At 41.0% G+C, this 26,161-nt stretch overlaps 1 protein-coding gene across 1 annotated transcript in view; it reads right to left on the reverse strand.

Moving 5' to 3' along the window:
• naaladl2 (N-acetylated alpha-linked acidic dipeptidase like 2) overlaps positions 1 to 26,161 on the reverse strand; it is a 296,732-nt gene that overhangs the window by 145,689 nt on the left and 124,882 nt on the right. The window contains exons 3-4 of the mRNA XM_084100591.1: positions 20,287 to 20,548; positions 8,225 to 8,344 (exon numbers count right to left, since the gene is read on the reverse strand). Coding sequence (XP_083956717.1) covers positions 8,225 to 8,344; positions 20,287 to 20,548 — 382 coding nt within the window. The remainder of the gene's footprint in view (positions 1 to 8,224; positions 8,345 to 20,286; positions 20,549 to 26,161) is intronic.

Consider the following 26,161-nt stretch of genomic DNA (forward strand, 5'->3'; position numbering starts at 1 on the left):
GCAGCGGCACATCATTTATGCTGATCGTGCCAGCCGTGTCAGCGGTTAGACTGTGTCAAACAGACGGGCACATTTGGTGCGAAGGCAGATGCACCACTGGGTGTTGTGCAAATGAACCTCCCTAGCACCTGACATCCATATGAAAAGCCAGCCAGAACCCAGTCCCCATGCACGATAAAGATAATTAGGCTTGTAACAGGCTTGGAAATCTTTTTCTTTTCATTGCGGGTGTTGTTCAAAGATAGCAATCAACACCTTGTATGTATTTTGGTTGCTTGGGAGCGTCAGCTTATGATGCTGCCATGGATCACGCTTCTTGCTAAATGCCAACAAGAGCCAACAACTTGTCCTTCACGGGAATACAGAGGACCACAACTAAACACACAGCACTTGACATTTACTTACAGTCTCTAATACACACAGCATCTCAAAGAGGATCAAGAGGAAATTAGCCAATAATCTTCCTGCCACTAATTTTTTTAATTACTTTTTTGTAGGGCTGCCATTATTAAATTCACTGAAATTAAATCCGTTCATGTTAATTTTATGTTTGTTCCATTATTGCTTTTCCCAAACCTGTAATCACAACTGATCACTAATTACTTCAACCCAAACAAATTATTAAAGATACTAAAATTATATACAGCAAACGAGTATGTTTATAAATGTCAAGGAACTACATTTTAAGGCCTCAAAAAACATTTGCTGTTAATTTACTCACCCTCAGGCCATCCCAGATGTAGGAGACTTTTTCTTTGGTTTAACAATAAGAAGATTTTTTTGCTGAAACCATGATTTCACCAATCCTTAGTGATTCGTATTTAATGCAAGTCAATGTCTACCATCACTTTGAGGGTCAAAAATAAATATTTACAGGCAATATTGCTTCCGAACATGTCATTATGTGACAGGAAGCTCGTGCTTCAGACTGTCGTGAATGCGCTCAGGATCATTTGCAGCAGCTCTGAATTTCAGGTAATAATGATGTAAATAATGTTTCTTGCACAGACCAATCATTTTGCTTCATAAGACCTCAATGTATCGTCAGGAGCCACGGGTATTAATTTTATTTTGCCTGTATATGTTTTGTTTTTTTTACCCTCAAAGTGAATGTAGCATTAACTTGCATTATATGAATCACCAAGGACTTAGTTTCAGCAAAAAAAATTCTTATTGTTCAACTGAAGACAAATGAAAGAAAAAACTGAAGAAAAGTACATTTTCATTTTTGGGTGAACTATCCCTTTAAGATGTTTATATATAAAAATATATATGAAGATGAATGTAAAGTCTTTACCACAATCTTAATGAATGTCATATTTTTTTAACTTAAAATATGAATTTTAGGAATATTAATAAAAATAACAATAGTATACATATATATACACATTTTATTTAAGGCAATCTAAAAAATAATTATATAATACATTTTACATAATTATTTTCAATTTCAATTTTACACTGCATGATCAATGCAGTGTGTGGTGCTGGCAAAATAAGCCGGAATGCCCACAGGCTAATTATGAGCTACATGCTAAACAAGTGAAAAATGTCAGTTTTGGTAGAATTTGAGGTTTTCAAATGAGCTCATTAAGCCTAACAATCCCAATGCTCCAAATAGCCATCAAACATCAAAAAGTATCTTTATCTGTACATTTTCTGAGAGGAGTACCTTTCGCGCGGTCTGTTATGTCTTAAATGAACATTTGAAAAGTATTACCACTAGCCCATGAAAGCACACAAGTTACAGTCGCGGGATCTATGGATTTATTCACATGAAAATTCTCGGCACTAACATTGGTTAGGAATTAAATTACTAGAATTTATTCACACCTCTACTATTGAATCCAACGTATCACCAGCACTCCCATGGTGCTGTCAAGTACGACTTGCAGTCTGTGAGGTAAACTAAACGCTATTGGCTATATGAAAAGGGGGAGGAGCCATTCAATATGTCCCCCCTTAGGTTCCTGTTTCAGTGGAAATGACGTCAATGCATCATACTGTATACATATACATATACATATACATATACATATACATATACATATACATATACATATACATATACATATACATATATCATATATGTGTATACAAAGCTGTGCGTTTCAAGGCACTTCAGTGGGCCTTTAAGATATGGTTGCTAGGTGATTTTGTTTTGGAACCTTCAGAAAACTTTATCCCAATTTTTCTCAAAATTGACTTTGCTGACTCTATCGACTTCAAACAGTTGTAGATCAGTCATTTGGTCTTATCCTTACCTAGTCTTATCCTAAAAAATCATACATCATTTTGAAGGTTTTTTTTTTTAATGCAGAATGAAATGAAGGATGAAAATAACAATAACTCACCTTTGAAAATTTGACCGATGTGACTCATTTTGCCAGCAGGGGTCACATATCAAATCAGTAAGTGGAATATATATATATAATATATAATATAGGTAATTTTCATTGCCATTTAAGTGAAATTACTGAACATAAATATACAAGCTTGATAAAAATGATCATTCTAGAAGAAAATAAAATTTCAGATGGCACTTAGAGGCTTTTGCATCTGAACTCTTCATATATATATATATATATATATATATATATATATATATATATATATATATATACTTACTGATTCGATCTAATTTATTTCAAAGTGGAATTTTTACTTAAATGTTGCTACTTTTACTCAATTACATAAATTATTTTAGTTTTTAGTGCCATTTAGTGCAAATTGTTTCAAGTTTAATGCTGTTGCCCTGATTGAGGCTTAATTCACTCAAAAAAACAAACAAAAAAACCTTTTCTTGTTCCAGTAAAGAGTTTGTCCTATATATCTACATGTAGGCCTACTTTCTATAGCCTTGTTTCAAAATCTAGTTTTGAGGGTGACATTAGCGTTATATCTGAAAAAAAATTCGCTTCATATCTGTTGATTTACTCAGGAGAGGCATTTACGTGAAAATATATGAAATGTGTATACTCCTAAAATATTTCCATTTCAGCACCTTCAGGGAAGGACAGGAACATCCGCGCACCCTGGGGAAATCTGCTGAAGAGTAGGGAAAACAGAGAAGCAAATAGAACGACACCAACAGAACCATGACAGCAACGTTGGAAAAGGCTGTTCTCTGCTAAGTGTACACTTGTTCATGTTATGTTAATGACAGCATCTCACTACTCAATGGACACATTCAAAACCTACACTGCACAAATACACTACAGAACTTACTGCATTAAACAGCCTGTTTTGCAGCTATATGTGATTTTGAGACTATATTCTTAAGATTCTAAGTACAATTCTCAGGATTGAGAATTTAAAGGGTTTTTGGAGCTACTTGAGATATTGGTATGCTGTTTGTTATGAATGTCGCATGCTGCAAAGCATAAACATCATGAGTCATAATTCTTGTTTTACTGTGAAGGAAGACAAAAAAGTACCCTATAAACCTTTCAAAATTGAATAAAAGTGTTTCTGCCAAAACTGAGCCGAATGCTGCGAGTCAAATTTGCATTATTATCTATATTTGGACTGTGTGAGAGCGAGCTGTGTCAGCACAGGAGTGTGCATTGCGACAGAGATTGTAGATTAAGGTCTCGGATCAAAAGTGCCATCATTCTCTAGGCTAATTATCTGAAGAGGAGCAGTCAAAAAGCTTGATCCTCGCAGACTGAGAGTAAGCACTCGCTTTAAAGAAAATCAATAACTCTTCCCAAACAAATGACAGCTAAGAGTGCCTGGTACAGGGCTAGAATTCAAATCAAGAGTCTATTGGTCCCAAAAGTCACTGTTACCTTCATCACACAGTCATAACAATTGAATCTGCAGTATGCTGATGAACGTAAGGCACTTTCTGTCAACATTCAGTGAATATTAATGCAAACTAAAACAAATATAAAACCATTAGTTTCTGCATTATTAATAATTAAAGGGATATTTCACCCAAAAAAGGTTAATCAAATGAATCATAATTTGCTCACCCTCATGCAAAAACTATGAGAACACGTGCGGTTTTTGATTTTATTTTTTAAGTTTCCTTTTATGTTCTGTAGAATAATTTGTTAAAAGGTTCTAACAAAATGAAAAGTTCATGTTACACTCTTGCATGTTTTGCAAAAGAAATGTATCAGAACATCTTTTCATGAATTATGTGGTTTAATTATTTGAGATGGGATATTACAGAAAGAATTTCACTGATGACCTATTTAAATAAATGCAAAATAAGTCATGGACACTTACTGTATTGTAACAACTACGAGAATGAACCAAACACAATTGAAGCTTTTAGGTGATTTTGTTCATACATAATCCCACAAAGAGTCTTCACATTCCAGACTCAAATCACCAAACCCAGAGCCATAAATCACCCAGGCTCCAGAGAGTCTGTAACAAAAGACTTTTATTGGTTAACTAAAGGAAGAACTGGTCAACGTTTGATAGTTTTGCAAGACGGATCGGTTCAGAGATGGTACTGCTCAGGGCCCTACCAAGAGGTCACCTGACCCCTGCGACAAAACAGACCCCATCTTTCTTAAGGACCTCTGAATGACACAGAGTAAAATCTCTTCAAACCACGAGAACTGAGATTTTGCCTATAACTATACATAAAATCATTCAAGAACAATTTTCAATGGACTTGTAATCAAACATCATGCAACTACATCATTCTATGTTGTTTCTACAATATCTGTGTGTATTTAATATACTTCGATGCCATATAATTCATGTAATTGTTATAACTATTAGGTGTGTGAATGAAAGTGTGTACTGTTTCATATCAATGCTATCTTACGAACACAACTAGCAAGATGGCTGGAATTAAATCTGTGTAAAATGTTTCGTATTCTGATAATTAGAAATCATGCCTAAACTGTTGCATCTGGTCTCTAATTAAAGCTAGAGAACCGACACCCCCAGGGAAGACATGATTTACGACTTTGAAAACAAAGCAGCAGTCAGAACTGCAGAAACCCTTTAAAAACCCAGCTCAGAGCGTTAGAGAGTTGGGCAGAACAGGGGCAGGAAGTTGGGCAGAAGTTGACTAGAACAGGAGCAGAACAAAGACGGAGACAGAAGACGCTAGTCACCATGTAGACCGCAGAGACAAAGAACCCAAATTAAGATCAGAAGAACGGGTTCAACAGCTTTATTCAAGCCATCTTACTAGCCTACTCTCGTCTCAATTTTCTTTCTTTTCTAAGTTTTCCTTTATTTTCCGATTGAAAGTCTCAGTTTTAAGTTAAGTTTTGCTGCAAAGTTTCGGTCCACGATTCACGGCTGCAACGCATTCTTTCAACTTCAAAGACGCTTCAACCATCTGCCAGCCACCACGTGACTGGTTCTCCCTAAACTCTATCCAAGCACGAGGAGATCAACCAGCTGACCCCGAAAAACACCCTTGTACCCAACAAAAGGGAACCCTCAAACGGAACGCAGAAACGCAAGTAACCTCCAGACTCTTAACTGAACTGGTGCATTATAACCTTTTATAACCTGCATAAGGAACGACCAGGGTTAAATTAATGATTGATGGTTCGTTCAGGTCATGTCTTGAGTGCACATAGAAATTCGGGATTTCTTCCTCTTACCCTTAAACTCATTCTTTCCAAACTCTTTCTTTCTTTCTTTCTTTCTTTCTTTCTCTTTCTTTCTTTCTTTCTTTCTTTCTTTCTTTCTTTCTTTCTTTCTTTCTTTCTTTCTTTCTTTCTTTCTTTCTTTCTTTCTTTCTTTCTTTCTGTAACTTGTATGAATGTGTGCATATGTGTGTGCTTGTGTTTGTGTTAGATATTTTAGATATATTATTTTATGTGTTAGTAGCCTAGATAATCAATAAAGTATTGTTTGCATTTGAAAAGAGAAGTATTACTTGTGTTGTGTGCTTACGAATTTATTGTCTTGAACTTCGATCTAAGTTACCTATGCTTTTACCCTTGGCCAGGAAGATATTATATTTCCTAGAGTTAATAATTGTTTATGCTTTCTGTTCCTTGGATGAACTGATAAAATGATCATACTATTGATTCTGCTACAGTAAATTCTGAAAATAATTAAATTATTAATTATTGATCATAATCCGTTATGAATAATAATTAATTATATTTATACGTGGACGTATAAACGCTACAGTATTGCATTGCTACACTCATGTAAAGACATAAAAACATAAAAACAGGAAATTATAGATGTAATGTCTAAAGATTCTTGTCTGTTTTCAGATTCTAAATGCTTTTATTCATGCGTCCTTGAAGATTGAAAGCACATTTGTGAGTGACGTTGAGTACATTGAGTTCAAATCTTACATAATTTACATTTATTCATTTAAGTGAATTCCATAACATAAAAAAAAAATGTATATTGATAAACTTTCTGTGTTTTCTTTCTATAAAAACTGTTTTGTTGAATAATCAAATCAGGAGAATATTGATTAGCTGAAAATAATATCCTAATACAAATTAATACATAAAATGTGATATTGGTTTGGGTTTTGTTTGTGTTCACAGCTTTTATTTTGAAAATCTCAAAGTCATGTTTCCTTTTTTTTTTTTTTTTTTTGGTCATGTGACTCCCTGGCCCTCTTGTGCTTCCCTTGTCTTATATGTCATGTTCTGATTGGTTGATTGCCTTGATTGTTCACAGGTGTTTCTTGTTTTATAAATAGCCCTAATGTTTCTACTGTATCTTGTCTAGCTTTGTCTGTGTAACTGCTGTTGATGAGTTTATTGTTCATGTTTAAGTTAATGTTTTGTACCATGCCAAGCCAAGTCTTTGTTTATTTTTGTATCTGCTCACGTTTGGACTTTATTACACTGCTTTGCAGGAGGAATATGAAAATTAGTGTTTGCACAAATGGAAAATCTTGTCATTTACTCAACCCCATGTCAGTATGAACCCATATGACTTTATCAACCATGAAACACAAAGATGTGAGGATGTCGATTGTAACTGCTGAAGCACCAAAAGCCACATAAACTACCATAACAGTTCTAATCAACTCTATTCCAAGGCTTTTGAAGTCATGTGACTACTTCGTGTGAAAAACGGGCCGCAATTCAAACACGTATTCACACAAAATCTTGCGTTCAAAAAGTGCACACTCAATTCTATATAACGACAAGAAGGTGGAGAAGAAACACGCTACTTGCATCATCAACAAATGAAGGAGGTTTGGGAACAAGTGATGTCACATTTACAATACAGACTTTGAGAACCCCTGCTAAACTCCTGAAAACTACTGAGGAGAGAACATGAAATACAAAGACAACAAAACCAACAGGTTTCTTTCTTCGAATAAGCGATTTATAGGACATTACCTGTGCTTTACCCACTAATAAATATCAATGATCCCCATTACTCTAAAGTAATTGTCTTGGTGAAGGTTTACAGCGACATCATTAAGTAAATGTAAAAGATATGATTTGAGCTGTACCATAATTATGTATGCATTAATCACATATAATGATTTCCCAAACAGCAGCACACTGATTATAAGAAATAACTTTCTTAAATCTCTGTTATGATTAAATGCCTTTTAATAATACTGGTTATGTGTTGGTCAAATGAGATTAAGTCAATCTCATTTAGTCATTAATGAAATCTCTTTGAAGGGATTAAATGTATCCACTTAATTATCAAGAATGAATGTCAGAAAATTGTTAATTCCTTTGTTCTTAAAAGTTGTGTGATTTGTCATATATACATAAACATAAATAAGCAGCAAACAATTCCACATACACACTACTATTCAAAAGTTTGAGGCCAGTAAGATTTTTTTATTGTTGTAGAGAAAAAGTGTCATGCTCACCAAGGCTGAATTTTACTTACAGTAAAAACAGTATTATTCATATATTTTAAATGTATTTTATTCCGATGATGTCAAAGCTGAATTTTCAGCATCATTACTCCAGTCGTCAGTGTCACATGATCCTTCAGAAATCATTCTAATATGCTAATTTGGTGCTCAGAAAAACATTTCTTATTATTATCAATGATGAAAACTCTTGTGCTGCTTATTATTTTTGGGGAATCCGTGATGCATTTTTTTTTCAGGATTCCTTGAATAGGAATAGATGAATAGAATGTTCAAAAGAACAGCAATTTGTAACAATGTAAAAGATTTTACGGTAACTTTTGATCAATTTAATCCATCCTTGCTGAATAAAAGTACTTTTGAATGGTAGTGTACCCCTTGATTTACATAAAACATATACATATTAATTTAACAACGTACCTTGTAAAGCAAAGGTGCTTGTCCAAGTTTTAGCAGTGCTATTTTATTGGTCACATTTGTACTATCTTGGACTCGTCTCAACTCCCCAGGGCTCCCATACTGAACGTCCACCACCTCTGCCTGGAAAAAAAAAATGAAACATTTTTTAAACATTTGCATTTTTGAAAATGGTTGAGGGTAGAGTCTAACCCAACGTTCTGACCCCACTCGCTGTCTGTGTGTGTGGAATAACAAGCCTCTGATTTGCAATGTAGCGACTCACGTAACTCACCCCATAAAGCTATTTGTCACATTCATTACAGATAGCAAAGCATGAATAAAAACAAAGTGAACATCTCAGGTGGTGTATAATGGGGGACAAGTACATATATTAGCCACTGTACTATAAATCACGCACCAACACAGCAAAGATGTCACAGCTTTGAAGGAATTCAAGGCAGATTCATGACAGCTGCAGGCCGCGGCGTCCTTTTTGTCATTTTTTGCACTATTAAACCAGAACCCGGTACGTGAGATTAAGAAAAGTGAGTACGTTCAAGTGACAAAAGCTGATGAGGTGGGGTCAAACTAAATGCTATTTAAGGCCCGGAGACACAAAGTGGAAATGCATTACCTGTGCTCAATTCATTTTTCATTAGGCTTGGAGGAAAATGAAACATCTCGCCAGTATCACAAAACCACAAGACCAGTGAGAGATGGGATTTATCACTAATGTCTGCATTTGCATTATAAAAGTGTTCCGTCTAACCCCAAAGAAGCAGCAGAAAATTGGGAATGGATGAGATTTGCACCGAGAGGCTGTCATTAAGGTAATGAAATTAACGAAGGCACGCATAGTGGAGAACAAATCGCTCCTGTATACGAGCGACGGCTCGTTTCACGAGTCATCTCACCCCCGCGACTCGAAGCAGCTAGAGGAAAATAACAATTGTTTTCACATCTACGTGATTGAGGAGCGCCTCGTAATTAAACATTATTTTGAGGAGAATGTTAAATAACACCCCAATCACACGGTGCCATTAGAGGGGGTAGCAGCGACATGTCCACTGTGTATAAAAACTCAACACTCCTTCAATGCTCAATTTAATTTTTGCATTCCACATTAAAGAGGCAGCAGAGCGATATTACAGTGAGAATCTCTTGAAATTTAAAAGGAATTTAAAATGCCCTCATTGTGTCCATTTGATTGAACTTTTTGTAAATATCCATGTTTAAGATTCCAATTCGGACTCTGTTAACACAAGCTTTGTTGAGGTGTTGCAGAAACGTTTCATCATTTCACCGCTTTATTTTTTATATAACACAATCAATGTTAAATGAATACAAATGACCACTCCCAACAGTATAACTCACGTATCAAAGGAAACACTCATCAAGGCGTTTCATGCAGCACATAATAGGCATTTCTCCCCCTCTCTCAATATAGTAGCTATGGGATCAAATCCACTGCTCATATGTTCTAAAACTGCAAAGTCTGAACAATATGCAATTCTTTATTTATCAAAAAGGCTTAGTGAAGAGAAGTTCATGACAGCGCTGCGGGGTGTTTCTGATTATTGTTTGATCTTAAAGTTTTTGTTGAAACACGGAAAAGAAATGGAACTTTTATTCTCACTACCTGACCTCACTTTCTTTAAGAAATTAAGGGCAGTAATTGCCCAGCGCCTGCACCTGATCATCACTAATATGCTGTGGAGAGAAATAGCCAGGGAGCATGGAGGATTTAACTCATCAAAACTAATTAGCCTCGGGAGCCTCCTCACACTTATTACTGACCAGAGGTAAAGCCTCCACTGAATTTACCACAAACCATCAAATTACCTGCAGTTTTTTTTGGTGTTTGTTTCTTGTTTAGACTTTAAAATGATTTGGCCATCTGAACTGAGCAAAATGATTGGGACAGAGTGACATTTATAGATTCCTTGAAGAAATGAAACTGCACCATGGGATGTCCTTGTTGATTGAGCTTTAGTATATTAAAAGGGCATTCTTTGTTGGTACAAGTGATCATTTTCAGCATCATTTGATTGACAATTATCTGTTTCCACATGGTTGACTCAGTGAAGATGTCAATATCTGTGCTAATGCATAAATAATTAGTTTTGGGTAGAAGACATAAAAGATATACATTGGTAGATACAGTCCCCGTTTATATACAAATTCCTGCTATTACCAACCAACCAATCATAAAACTTGTTAATTGCAGTAACTTGTGGTTCCTGCAACCAACAAACCAACCAAACAAACAAATAAACTGACTGACAGACAGACAAACAGAAATATATCAGTTTACAGAAGTAAAATCGGTTGTGAAAAGCGTTTTACGCTAAAAAGCTGCAAACAAATAAGCTCTAAATCAATAATATAATAAATAATAAGTATTATTTGTAGCTGAATAATAAGTGTAGAAGACTCAATTGGTCTCATTCACTAACCATGCACATGCAGAAATTTGTGCATGGAATTGATGTACCAACATTTTCACGAACAAATGATACACCAAAAACTTTCGAACTAAAATTTATTCCAAATTCGCAAAAAAAAGTGTAGGAACAACTGAAACTACACTTATGCAGAAAACACTTTTTCTGTGCTGCATAATCGTGTTATGAAGTTATATTTCATCTTAACACGACTAATATTCATATAATAATAATAATAATATTAATCCTAAATATATTTCATCATATAGGCTACAGTGAAAGAGTAAGAAAAGCTGCGTTATAGCTTCAACTGCAAGGTTTCTCTGAATTACTAACTCAATCTCACGCCAATTTGCACGTATTTTACGAGGTGGCTAATTCGTACAAATTCATATTACCTCACTCGTACGATTTTTCAAAAAGCATCACCAGGAAGGACCACCACTAACCCCGCCTCTATTCTACCCATCACTGGAGTCTAGACACGTATGAGTGTAGGTCGTACGAAATTCATATTAGCCACCTCGTAAAATACGTACGAATTTCTGTGAGATTACGTTGAAATAACGCAGATTCACGCGTATGTACAGCTGGCTAATGTTAGGCCTGTAATCTGGGTCTGTATAAAAATGTGTTTATTGTGTGAACTGGTTTTGAGAATGTAAAGGAAAGAATACGCGGAAAGCCCTTATATGAAGATGTTTGGGCGTATTTTATGCAAATGACTAACCTCATGCACGTGATCGCTCATTTAGAATACTCCAAATTCACTAACATCAGAATGATTTTAAGAAAAATTTAATGTGCGTATGCATGTGTTGCGAATTAGTTGAAGATTCTGGGTTGTACGTCAGAACGTAGGCTCACTATTGGCCAGCATTACACGCATCACACACATGACCAGCGTCGGCCAATAGTGAGCCTACGTTCTGACGTACAACCCAGAAGCGCTGCGCTGTTACATTACGTGAACTCACTCAGAGGCCCACACAGAAGAAAATTCAAATGTTTTTCTTGCGGAGAAAAAACACTGTTGTCACTTGGACTATTTTAACGATGTCTTGACTAACTTTTCTGTGATGGCAGATATCGATTATATAGAAGCCTATGAAGGAGTGAGCCAGCTCTCAGATTTCATCAAAAATATCTTAATTTGTGTTCCGAAGATGGACGAAAGTCTTACGGGGTTGGAACAACATGAGGGTGAGTAATTACTGACAGAATTTTCATTTTTGGGTGAACTAACCCTTTAAATGAAAACTATCATGACACATTCTTAAAGTAGAAAACGTCTCGGTTACGGATGTAACCCTCGTTCCCTGAGTGGGAACGGAGACGTTACGTCGGATGACGACGATTGGGGTTTCGCTTAGAAGCCTATCACCTTCGAGTATATAAAACGAGCCAATGGCAATGAAAATGCCATGGGTCTGCGGAATTTGCATAGCGTAACTCCGCCCGCCGCAGGGGGTATATAAGGAAGTACGCTGGCACAATGCAGACATGCCTTCGCTGAGGAGCCGAGACTGGCCCCAGGCGTTTTTCAGCGGTACAGCGGAAGTGGCAGGAAGACGTAACGTCTCCGTTCCCACTCAGGGAACGAGGGTTACATCCGTAACCGAGACGTTCCCTTTCGTGGTCACTCCGAGTTACGTCGGATGACGACGATTGGGGTTCCAGTCTAATCACGCCACCTCGGCTGTCTTCCAGTGCCCTGCGTAAGTCTGAGCTCCCTGTTGTGAGACTAGCACGAACGAAGGAGTCCTACTTAACACAGGGATACCAAGGTACACTGGGAAGCATATCTCAGAGAGAAATATGCAATCATGCCCAGCCATTGATGGGGGGGACTTAGAATACACATATGACCCAGAGGGATGCATATGGAGAATCACTGGGGTGTCCAGCCGCAGGTGGAATTTTAAACCCCAGGGGTGGCAAGGGCTTGCCAAGGGAAAGACACACGCTCACAAGGAGACTTACAGTGGAAAACACATGTGGGGGTCGCCCAGAGGGGGAACCATGCACATGGAGGCACCTAGTCAAGCGCAAAAGCTGCGTTATGGCAAAATGGCATAAGTCAGGCGTTGACGTCACCAGTGCTGGAGGAACTCAGAGCTTATCAGACTCACCTGAGAGAAATATCGCACGTATCCCGTCCGTGGAGAGGAATGGCGAGCAAGCGAAGACACCTGAGCAGAATCTAGCACCGGCTGGTTGAAGCGAGTACATGAGAAGAAACTGGCTCTACTCGGAGATTATAGAATCTCGCGAATGTGTTGGGTGTCGCCCAGCCTGCAGCTCTACAAATGTCTGTTAGCGAGGCGCCATGCGCTAGAGCCCAAGAGGAAGCCACACTACGAGTGGAGTGGGCCTTCACACCAAGGGGGCACGGACGACCTTGCTGCTGGTATGCCAAAGCAATGGTATCCACTATCCAGTGTGATAACCTTTGCTTTGAGAGAGCCTTTCCCTTCAGCTTCCCACCATGACAGACAAAGAGCTGGTCTGAGGTCCTGAAACACCGCGTTCTGTCTACGTAAGCACGAAGGGCGCGTACTGGACAGAGCAGTGCCAAGGCTGGGTCTGCCTCCTCCGAGGGCAGCGCTTGCAGGTTCACTACCTGGTCTCGAAAGGGTGTGGTAGGAACCTTGGGCACGTATCCAAGCCGGGGTCTCAGGATCACGTGAGAGTCAGCCGGCCCGAATTCCAGGCACGCTTCGTCAACCGAAAATGCCTGCAGGTCCCCTACCCTCTTGATGGAGGCCAATGCAACCAGGAGCGCTGTCTTCATTGACAGGAACTTAAGCTCCACTGATTGCAAAGGCTCAAATGGAGCACTCTGCAGGGCAGTTAGAACCACTGAGAGGTCCCAAGAGGGAACGAGGGGAGGACGAGGAGGATTTAGTCTCCTCGCTCCCCTCAGGAACCTGACGATCAGGTCGTGCTTTCCCAGAGACTTACCATCAACTGCTTCGTGATGTGCGGCAATGGCGGCAACATACACTTTCAGGGTGGAGGGAGACAGCCTTCGCTCCAACCCTTCTTGCAGGAAGGAAAGCACGACACTGATCGGGCATTTCGTGGGTTCTTGATGTTTAGAAGAACACCAGTTGACGAAGAGGTTCCACTTCAACGCATAGAGATGTCTCGTGGACGATGCTCTAGCGGAAGTGATGGTAGCCACCACCGCAGGTGGTAGGGTACTCAAACCTGCCTCGTCCCGTCCAGGAGCCACACGTGGAGGTTCCAAAGATCGGGACGAGGGTGCCATAAGGTGCCCCGTCCCTGAGAAAGGAGGTCCTTCCTCAGAGGGATTGGCCAGGGAGGTGCTGTCGCGAGGAGTACTAGTTCGGAGAACCAGGTCCGGTTGGGCCAATACGGGGCAACCAGAATGACCTGCTCCTCGTCCTCCCTGATCTTGCGCAAGGTCTGCGCAAGAAGGCTCACTGGGGGAAACGCATACTTGCGTAGGCCCCGCGGCCAGCTGTGCGCCAGTGCATCCGTGCCGAGCGTGCCCTCGGTCAGGGAATAAAACAGGTCGCAATGGGACGAGTCGTGGGAGGCAAACAGGTCTACCTGTGCGTCGCCGAACTGATCCCAAATCAGCTGAACCGTCCGGGGATGGAGTCGCCATTCTCCAGCGAGAGGCCGAACTCGAGACAGCTCGTCGGCCGCCTGGTTCAGGTGTCCCGGGATATAAATGGCTCGAAGCGACCTCAGATGCTTCTGACTCCATATGAGGAGGTGGCGAGCGAGTTGCGACATACGGCGGGAGCGTAGACCACCTTGATGGTTGATGTACGCTACTGTTGCGGTATTGTCTGATCGGACTAGTACGTGCTGACCCCTGAGCAGCGCATGGAAGCGGTGCAGGGCGAGACGTACAGCCAGCAACTCGAGGCAATTGACATGCCAAAGGCGCTGGGGTCCTGTCCAGGAGCCCGCGGCAGCATGACCATTGCACATGGCGCCCCAGCCCGTGTTGGAGGCATCTGTTGATACAACAACATGCCGGGAAACTCGTTCTAAGGGCACTCCGGCCCGTAGAAAGCTGAGGTTCGCCCACGGGGTGAAGGTCTGACGGCAGGCTGGAGTCACTGGGACTTGGAGCGTGCCGTGTTGCCATGCCCACCTCGGGACTCGATCGCGAAGCCAAAGCTGAAGCGGTCTCATATGAAGCAATCCCAGCGGCGTTACTGCGGCTGCGGATGCCATATGCCCCAGGAGCCTCTGAAAAAGTTTCAGTGGAACCGCACTCTTGCCCTCGAACTGACGAAGACAAGCCAGCAGTGACTGCGCGCGCTCGCTCGTAAGCTGCGCGCACATGGCGACCGAGTCGATCTCCATACCGAGAAAAGAGATCCTCTGCACGGGGCAGAGTTTGCTCTTCTCCCAGTTGACCCGAAGGCCCAGACGAACTAGGTGCCGGAGCACTAGGTCCCTGTGTTCGCAAACCTGGTCTCGAGAGTGAGCTAGGATCAGCCAGTCGTCGAGATAGTTCAGGATGCGAACCCCGTGTTCCCGGAGGGGAACAAGGGCTGCCTCGACGACCTTCGTAAAGACGCGAGGAGACAGGGCTAGCCCGAAAGGGAGAACCGCGTACTGGTATGCCTGCCCCTCGAAAGCAAACCGTAGAAACGGTCTGTGTCGAGGTAAAATGGAGACATGGAAGTAGGCGTCCTTCAGGTCGATCGCTGCAAACCAATCCTGCGGCCGCACACACTGGAGGATGTGTTTGGCCGTTAGCATCTTGAACGGCAGCCTGTGAAGGGAGCGGTTCAAGACGCGCAGGTCGAGGATTGGCCGTAACCCACCGGACTTCTTGGGTACAATGAAGTAAGGGCTGTAGAAGCCGGACTTCATTTCGGCTGGAGGGACAATCTCGATCGCACCCTTCGCCAGTAGGGTGGCGACCTCCGCTCTCATGACAGGGGCATTGCCACCGACCATAGTGAAGCGGACTCCCCTGAAGCGGGGAGGAGATCTCGCGAACTGAATCGCGTAGCCGAGCCTGATGGTTCTCGCGACCCAGCGGGACAGTCTGGGAAGCTCTAGCCAGGCCTCCAGAAAGTGCACCAGCGGGGTCATACGAACCACAGACGTACCGTCGGTGGGGCAGCGAGGCGGAATGACCGGCACCGGCGAGGGTGGCATAGCGGCCCTGTGCGGGGGCACGGTCATTAACCGCGTCCTGCCAGAGGAGGCCAGGGGAGGGCGCGCGTCCCACGGGGGCGTGCTCTGGCAGGGGTCTGGCGACAGAGGGGGATGAGAGGAGCGTGGCCCGTGGGCGGCGCGTGCTGTCATCCCGCACCTCTGGGACAGAGGGGGGCGGCAGTGGCGGGACCCGAGGGTGGCGTGCACTGTGGCCCTCAGGCTCTGTGGGCTCAGGATTGGGGATTTCGATTCTGTCTTTAACCACATTAGGGTGCTGCCCGTCGTGGGACGAGCAGCGGGGAGTGGAGAACAAAAGATTCTCCCCCGGCCCTCCACCGGGGGAAGGAGTGGCCCTGCTACCACCTCCTGAACAGAAAGGAAAGCCAATCCTGAGCTGCCCGTCTCAGGAGCGCCGCTTGGCCTGGCGTTTAGCGGGCGGCGGGGCTGGAGAGGGCTGTGGCGCCTTCCTGCGGCTTCCTCCACGACGCGGCCCAGATGACTGCTGCTGGGGCCGTGCGGGAGGGGCGGGAGCCGCAGGAGGGCGCCCTCGGCGGCGAGCAGGCTGAGGATTCTGTGCCGGCGGCTTAGCAGCAACAGCACGCCGGGGCAGAATATGCTTAATGGCCTCAGTCTGCTTCTGAGCAGTCGAGAACTGTTGGGCAAAGTCCTCGACCGCACCGCCGAAAAGGCCGGCCTGGGATATGGGAGCGTCAAGCAGACGAGTCCGCTCGGGCTCACGCATATCAGCCAGGTTCAGCCAGAGATGTCTCTCCTGGACCACAGCTGTGGACATCACCAGACCCAGGGAGCGCGCGGTCACTTTCGTCGCCCGGAGAGCGAGGTCAGTGGCGGCGCGCAACTCATCAAAGAGCCCTGGGTCTGTCCTACCCTCGTGCATGTCACGGAGCATCTTGGCCTGGTAAACCTGCAAGATGGCCATGGCATGCAGAGAAGCAGCTGCCTGTCCCGCCGCTCTGTAAGATTTCGCGACCATGCTGGACGAAAATCTACAGGCTTTGGATGGGTGCTTTGGATCACCACGTGATGAAGCGCTTGCCGGACACAGCTGCATCGCGACAGAACGTTCAACCGTGGGAATCCCAGTGTACCCACAAGCATCAGCTCTATCGAGGGGAGGAAAGGCGGAGAAAGCCGACGAACGATCGCGGGAAGACATGGGAGCCTTCCAGGACCGCGTGACTTCCTCATGCACTTCCGGGAAGAAAGGAATTGGGGTTGGGCGGCGACGGGTGTCAGCGGCCGCTCCCAAAAACCAATCGTCCAGCCGCGAGCGCACTGGATCGGGTGGCGGGGACCACTCAATACCAATAGCCGCGGCTGCCCGGGAAAGCATGGCGGTCAGCTCGGGATCAGACTCGGGCAACGCTGACACACCCGAGGGCGGCAACGCAGCCGAATCCTCACTTCCCGAGGACTCGCGCCCACCTTGTGATGCTGCGATCGACATGGTATCTTCCTCTGGAGCTCCAAACGAAACCCGCGGGGCCTCCGAAGAGGAACCAGCGATCTCAGTTTGTACACTCGCGGGTGCCGATGCTGAAGAGGGGTGTGTGGACCGTGGACGTGTCGGCGGTATGTCCCACACAGTTACCCTCAGGCCACCCCGGCCACCAGCCGAAGTACTAGCCCTCTCGGAGCCAGTAGATCGGGGTGTGGGTAGGGGGACTCTCGCTCTGACGAGCTCATTGAGTCTCGACCGCAGCATGGAGATGGTCATATTCCCGCAGTGGGAACATGAGTCATCCACGAACGCTGCTTTAGCGTGATCAACACCCAAACACGCTAAGCAGAGTTCGTGCCCATCAGAGAAAAATATCTCGCGACCGCAACCAGAAGTGCACGGGCGAGGCATCTTTAAAAAGACGTGCCACGTGCAATGCTCTTTTTGTGAGAGGATAAACTCCGCGGATGCTGAAGCGAACAGGGAGAAACACACTAACTGTCAGATCACTGAACAGATCAGCAGGGTAGTGAGCACTCGCTGAAATCGCCGTCACACCAACACCGGAGAGTTCGCTCGTCTCGAAGGTAAGAGAAGACTAACTCAGAATATTTGGCTTACAGGAGTGGAGAAGTTCTCGGCTCCGAAGCGAAAGCATGTCTGCATTGTGCCAGCGTACTTCCTTATATACCCCCTGCGGCGGGCGGAGTTACGCTATGCAAATTCCGCAGACCCATGGCATTTTCATTGCCATTGGCTCGTTTTATATACTCGAAGGTGATAGGCTTCTAAGCGAAACCCCAATCGTCGTCATCCGACGTAACTCGGAGTGACCACGAAAGGGAACAATGATACCGCTGTGCATCTGTATGTTTTCAGTGGAAAAGAAGGTGAATATTTTAGCCCAGCTGTGGAGCTGGGAGTTGGTAAAAGTACATAATGTAAAATGCCCAGTGACCCATGAGTGGCTCAGGATAGCTGGATGAATCTCTAACGCCTCAGCACGAGATCCCTGAGCATTTCATCCATCAAGCCGGTCGTATTTGTTTTTCCCTGCTGATTTTTAGACATTGCAAATGCAGTTTAATTTACATCGGAGCCTTGAGTATGTGCAGTGTTATGATGGATGACTTTGACCCCCCTTGTGGAGGACGACATGAAAGACCGACTGTGACTAAATCGGAGAACTTTTTACTGAAGCTTATCCCTGTTAGATACAGTGTGTCTGTCTTGAAACGGATAATGGCAATGCATCTTCCTTCGACATTTCCTGTTCCCTTCAGAGACAGAAAGCATAACCTCTAAAAATAACTGGAGAATATATCACACACGTGTGTGAAATGGGTTCAGTCTTGCATAATGGATTTGTTTTAACCTTCCGACAGGATGAAGCATTCAGGGCTGTGGAAGTAAGAGTGTGTTTGCATAAAAATATCTGATGCTAATTCAGCTGCAGCTGCCAATGCAATACATTTATAGTGCAGTGAAGTTGACAATATAAAAAGTCAATAAGCAACTTTATGTTCAATGATTGTTGATAATGTATTATAAATGATTATATTTATAAATGAATAAGTTACTACAAGTCCTTGTGAATTTGAATGGCTGAGAGGCATTCAAAAAGTACTGAGAGTTATTTATTTCTGTGGTGTTTCAGACCAGAGTAGGCCTATGTGAGTGTCATCATCGGTTGCAGAAGGAATGGGCAATAAATGGAACAACGGAAAATGAGGGCTATACACAGGGAAACACTGGGGCTAAACGAGAATATTAACTTCTAGACACAGGTGTAACACATGAGGGCAAATCAAAAACTATGGCAACAGATGAATTAACACATGAAACTGAACTGGGAAGAGGGCAAAACCAAACAGTCCAACTCAAGCAAAACACAGACCAAACGTGACAGTGAGTGGTGTAAAGCCTGTGTGCCTAGAGTGAGGAGCAAAAATGTGAAAGTTTCACTTGTAGTGTGGAGTGGTTGGGTGATCACTCGGATCAGGGTTTCACTCACCAGCGGGTGGGAAATGGAAAACCAGGAATGGAACAGCAGTGAGTTCTTTGAGCGTTAAAATTGCTCTTGTTCCACACACATATTCTGTTCCAGTCCAAACTTGCAAAGCTTGATGCTTTGGCCTATTTCGCAGTCATTTTCAATGGTGGGTAAAGCAATTAAAAAATAATTAAATAAAAAACAAACAAACAGGAACAGTCTTAAGTCACTAAGACATTTCCTACTTTTATTCTCATCCAGGCTGCATTTATTTGATCAAAAGTACAGTAAAAAAATAAAAATATTGTAAAATATTACCAATTAAAATTAATAGGTTTTTTTAATGATTGTTATTACCTTATTCTTCTGTGTCTCATGATTCTTCAGAAATCATCAATGTTCAAAACAGCTGTTCTTTTGGAGAAACCATGATACCTTTTTTTCCCCACAGGATTCTTTGACGGATTAAAAGGTCAAAAGAACATATATATATATATGTGTGTGTGTGTGTGTATATTGTAACATTATAAATGCCTTTACTGACACTTACGATCAATTCATTGCATCCTTCATGAATAAAAGTACTAATTAAAATAAATCTTACTGAGCCCAAATTTTTTAACAGTAGAGTAACTTTTAGTTCTTTTTTCTTTCTTTTTTTATAACAGTACCTAAAAATTTACTTTAAGTGGTAACAACTAAATTTTATTCAAGGTAAAAATGTCAACTAAATTGACTAAATCAATCTGACAAATTAGGTTACACAGACAAATTGATCAAAAATAAATAAAAACAAAAAAATGCAGGTTAGGTCAGTTAGAAATATATACTTGAGGTTACAACTGCAAGTTTTTTTTTCACGTTTTAGGTTGTGTGGGCATATCCAAATGCATTTAGGTTGATTACCATGTTTTTAGGTTGGCCAACATTATCACACAATAATGTTTTAAGTTATAGACCCATATCTGATATTTCTAGTACAATTGTGAGTGTGGTATTGATCTCTTGATGGTACAATGCAACTCACCACTAGACTTCCCACAGCAGAGTAGGCTGCAAAGGCAAAGGGTTCAGTCGTGGATGTGGATGGCTGTCCACACCTCGCTCCGCTGGGCAGGTAACAGTGGTTTCCAATCTTATCCACGATCGTGCTGACGGCGGGCCCGGGATAGCTCAGAAGAGCCGTGTGATTAGTAACCCGGACGTCTTTTAATCCGAGCTCCTCCCACCGCTGAGCGATGTACTTGACCTTGGACTCTTCTGTGAGATCGGACAAGCTGTCAAAGTCCCTGTGTCGAAGCAGACACAACAGGAAAGAAACATCAATAAATGCGTGTAGTATTTTGCAAAGGCACCCCTTTACAACTCAATGACAAGACGACACTTAAAGCATTGATGAATATGTGCGAGACTCATTATCATTAGCGTAATTAGCACATTGTTGACTTTAGGTTAACATTTGTTTTCCTCAAAGGTATTTACATGGTCTATTGACATAAAGCTGCAGCTAGAAATGTGGGACAGAAATGGAGAGAGGGCCTCCATAATTCATATTCCGGACAAGCTTCAGTTAATGTAACTGATGAATATGGCGGTGCAGGGAATCAATTGTCTCCTGAACAAACGGATGCACTATTAAAAAAGGATTGCCTGGAGAGAAAGTAAATTAGCAACAGACGGTTAAACATGAGAGTGAGAAATGAAGCGCTGCTAAGGTGCTCTGGCAGCTCGGCTTCGCTTATTTCCTACCCGTCACGGCACGTGGAAGGCACAAAGAGAAATACATTGTTATCTTGTAACTTGAAAACTTTGAGAGCTCTCAAGTCCATCAGCATGCCAAAGCTCACTCACTGATTTTATGGGAGAAACACAGCAGGCCTGCCCATTCTCGCAATCTTCAAAACAAAATTAATTGAAGTGTAAAAGTAAGCCAAGAGCCTCCAGAGACTATAAATCATTTAACTGCATTTTTCCCCTTTATCCTCTATGATGAATTTGCAGACGTTGATCATTGCCACATGACGCTAACAATATCCGCAACCCAAACAAAAAACTGGGACAGATTATTCATCTTCTCTGCTAAAAAAAAACAAATCTCTCATTATACTACTTTTTCAGGTGAAAGAGGTTAAATCTTTTAAAACAGTTCTGATTTTGACATCACAAAAAGAAAAGCAAGAACATCCTGGCATATTTGTACTGCCTAATATGAAGAGTACACACTAAATCAACAGTGTCTGGTACGCTTCATGCTGAGATATGTTTTATATGCACAACAAATATTCTGTATTCAATTCTAATCTGTTTTGTATTTGTGTTGTTTACTTGCAAATTGCACTGTGTAAAAAAAGAGGTATTCAGTGAACCTACAAAAAAATTAAATATATGAGATGGGAGGAAAAATACTAAAAAAATAAAAGTCAATGCTTTTACGTTCTCTCACAAATGTTATGTGTTCCCCCGAGAAACTTTGTGTTTGCTCACAAAACCAAAAAGTTTCTAGGCGGAACATAAACATTTGGCAAAGGAATGCAACGTTTCTCAGAAGAACGCAAAAGCATTGACAAATTATTTATTCCTCCACTTATTTTTTTTCTTTCTTCACTATGTCTCTGTACAAATGAAAACAACAGTATGCATGTTTTAAGCTAACTTAATTTACAAAAGTATTTTTTTTTTTCAGAACTTTGACCAATTTATTATTTAGACTGAGTAACAATAACAGTATTTCAGTTGTATTAATAAAAAAACAATGTAAATTAGTTTATTGTTTGATGATAAATATGCACTCAAAAAAATATTTTTTGCCTCTTGTTAAATTTAATGAATTAAAATAAGCTAAAGTAACACGATTGTTTAATATTTTGTCACAACTTAATTTAATTGTGTTCAATCAACCTAATATATTTAAAATTGAAGTTTACTTAATTAATTTTGTGTGAAAACTACATGAATCATTTTTGTTGACAACTAACTGGGCAGTGGATCTGTAGTTCCCAGCATGCTTTGCAAGGGACTGCATTAGGAGGGTAAATTTAGGGATTAAAGTGTTATTTTATGTGTTCTTCTGTAAATTGGAATAACATAATTGCATAATGCTGAAATTAAGCAAGTTAATCATGTGGAAATCCTTTCCATGATTTTTTTATGTTCATTCAAAGAGTTATTTTTTTTGAGTGTGTATTAAATATATTGTAGGGACACACACAGACACCAATGATAAACAAAACGAAATAAAACTAGACTAAATGAGACTAAACAAAATTAGACTAAACGAGACTAAACGAGACTAAACGAGACTAAACTAAACTAAACTAAACTAAACTAAACTAAACTAAACTAAACTAAACTAAACTAAACTAAACTAAATTCAACTAAACTAAACTAAACACAAAACAACAAAACAGCATACAGAAGTCACCTTGTTCATGAAAGTTAAAAAAACAATAGTTAGGTGTTAATGGGGAAAAATTCCATTTGGTTATTTTTCAATATTATTTAAGAATATATATTTTTTAACATTCAAGAAAACAAATGTATAACTTCAGATGGTAAATGTCTTGTATACATATGGAAAACAAAGATGTGATTTTGACTAATTCTACCAGACATTTAACATAGTCATCTACAAGCCTCATATAAAGAGTTATTTGTCTGGACATTTTTTCTAGATAAACTCTAGACAATGTTCTTTCATATGGACAGAGTGGACGGACAAGTTTTAAATTCCCTATTCCTGTTCAAAAATGTGCCACCGTTACAGAAGAAAGTAGTTTTTTGAGATTCCTTCTAGCTTCTCAAGCACATCCAGCGATTCAAGAGAGCGGACAAGCAGTCCAGCCCAGCATTGAGGCAAAATGACCTGACAGAGTGTGTCCAATCCCTCACGGCTGTGCATGGGTGCCTGGGTAATCTAATTAAAAGCGTGCTCTGCATGAGTGGAGAGGATGATTCCTAACCTCTCTCAGGTAATGCTTCTCCAACCTCCACCCCCACTACAGCTGGCACAAGACTTAAATAGTAACCCAAGACATTACTTATGGAGGAACTGTTTCTTCAAATGATTGTGTGACCAATTTTAGAGTGACCAGTTCGAAACGAATTACAAAGAAATGTCACTTTCGTGGTGAATTAGTCTAGGATTTGGTGCGAAATAAAATGGGATCAGTATGGAATAACTTCTATCATTACATTGTTGCAATACCTTTCAAATAATAAAATTATCTGCAAATTAATGCAAAAATGAAAACAGATCATAAATTAAAACAGGAATACATACAGCATTAATATATATAAATGCAAGTTTAATTGCATATTTGCAGTTAAAGGCATGTATATATATATATATATATATACACACAAAAATATACACTACTGTTCAAATGTTAGGTCAGAAAGATTTTGTTTAGGCCCGGTTTCACAGACATGGCTTAGATTAAGCCAGGATTAGGCTTTAGTTCAATTGGGGCATTTAAGTGGCTTTTATAAATGTGCCTTAGAAAAAATAAATAAATAAATAAATAAAAAACCTTACTTGTGTGCTTGAGACAAAACAAAGACACTGACATATTTTAAGATATGTCAGTTCAAGTTGCTTTCAGTTAAAACAGCTCAAACATGAATTTTAGTCTGAAGCTGGGATAATATTTATACCGGTATTTTATATTATTTTAGCTTTATTTTAATTTACAGAAGTAAGAACAGATCTCTCATATGAAGAAGAAAAGTTTTAATACAGTCTGTATGGTAAGTGATTCAGACTAAATTAATTGCAGAAGTTTAATACTTAGAGAAAAAGGTTTAAAACAAACCTGAGCATTGTGATTGAGAAATATCAATACAGCAACCACCAAGTCTTAGTTGCAACCACTATAATTGATGTAGAAAATGAACCGCCACACTTTAATGTTAACATGAAACCAACCAAGTTCGACATGAATCTATATTGCCATAGTTACATGGATACCATTTATTCCATCAACCAAATCAAAGAACATTTTTTAGGATGGCTTTGTGGTAAATATCTAAAAGAAAAAGTATTTCCTATTTAGTTTAAACTCTTCAGAGTGAGCCTATTAAATGTGCTTTGGGTACACTTGTCTGGATTCATGTACAGTTGAAACAAATCAGGTGAGTGAATCCATAACACATGGTGGCATACGTTACCTCATTACTAATTCAATATTTTCAATAAAAGGTCAAACCAGTTAACCCTTGGTCTGTAATGAAGACGTATATCATCAACCTCTACTGTCTCTCCACTGACCAATCCCAGAAGAGATCAGATCAGAAGATGGTGAAGATAATCACCGATCCTACCAGTCACAGATCGACCAAATCCAACCTCTTGTCAAGCAATGTTTGCTTATGCTCTCCACAGCACAACCCAATGACTGATGCTGCTTCTTCCATCTGGAGAAAAGATCAGTCACTACGTCACACAATCCAGGCTCACAGCTGACACTATTGGCTAGGAACAAGAGAAGTCTGCAAACCCTCGCGACGGCAGATCCTTAACTCAGCACCATCTGTTATGGAGACTAATACAGACATCAGGAGAGAAGCCCTGCTCTCCTGTCAAGCAACAGAAATCAGCCATTTCCACACAGGAAGCCTGTCAACAAAGCCGCCAGATGAGGCATTATTTCTCCAAGCTTCAAAGCAATTCTGCTATCAGAATGAATATATTGATGTCAAACTACTATAATTCCCTTTGTTAGAAATATACCTCTAAATTGTGCTTTTGTGCAAGCGATTATGTTGAGCAAATACAAGTAGAGGACTGAATCCCCTTTTTAATTAAATACGGTTGAGTGGAGATGATTGACAGCTGATGTATCTTGTCTAAGCCTGCAGGTTGTCACCTGGGTTTTGCTTGGGGTGAAGCTAGCGTGCCGCCTGGATGACTATTGAACTGTGGCGGTGCTTTTATGGATGATAATAGTGGCGGTACTGAGTCCCACCATATAAAGGCGCTTGGCTTTTTTTGTCCCCCAGGGTCCTTGAAGGGGCCGTAGCGTGGTAGGTGAACAAAGAGAAAGATAGGAGATATTTGTGGAAGCTTTCACTCCATTGAAAATGTCTGACCCTTCTGTCCTTCAAAGGAACATTTCAAAAGGTGTGACGCGGTGGGGGTTGGGTTGGATCAATAAAAAATAATAATAAAAAAAATCTGTTTGATTTGCTCTTTCAGTCCCTGAGAAACTGAAATCAAATTTCAGGTGCATGTGGTATATCAATTACAAAGACAATGATCAGCCACAACATTAAAACACTGATGATGTTTCTTGAGCACCAAATCAGCATATTAGAATGAGTTCTGAAGGATCATGTGACACTGAAGACTGGAGTAATGATGCCAAAAATTCAGCTTTGCCATCACAGAAATAAATGAAATGTTCAAAATATACTAAAATTATTTTTTATTTTAACTCTTTCCCTGCAATTGACAGAAATGTCCGTCATTTGTGAGACAATTTCCGGCTTTCTGTGTTTTCACTGTTATACGGTAGGGGGGCGCTATTAAGCATTTTCTGAAAGAGTACTGAATGTCCTGATCAAAACACATCTGAAAAAGAAGCAGAAACAAGCGATATCATATCTAATCATATGCATATGTAAAATAACATGATCAAAAATGCTGGTGGTGGCTAGCAACGTAATTCAAAAACGCGGACGGGGAAAGAGTTAACATAGTAATATTTCAAAATATTACTCATTTTGCATTTTTTATCAAATAAATGCGGCCTCGGTGAGCATAAAAAACAGCATTTACAAATGCATTTAGGTCAGTGACTCTTCGACATCCATTTAACACATGCTCTCATCTAAAACACCAAAAATGAAGCACGACATCTAAACAACTCCTAAAACACACTGTTGTTGACTTTTCCACAGTCAGG

The sequence above is a fragment of the Abramis brama genome (genome assembly GCF_963993115.1).
Source record: "Abramis brama genome assembly, chromosome: 23".
NCBI lineage: Eukaryota > Metazoa > Chordata > Actinopteri > Cypriniformes > Leuciscidae > Abramis > Abramis brama.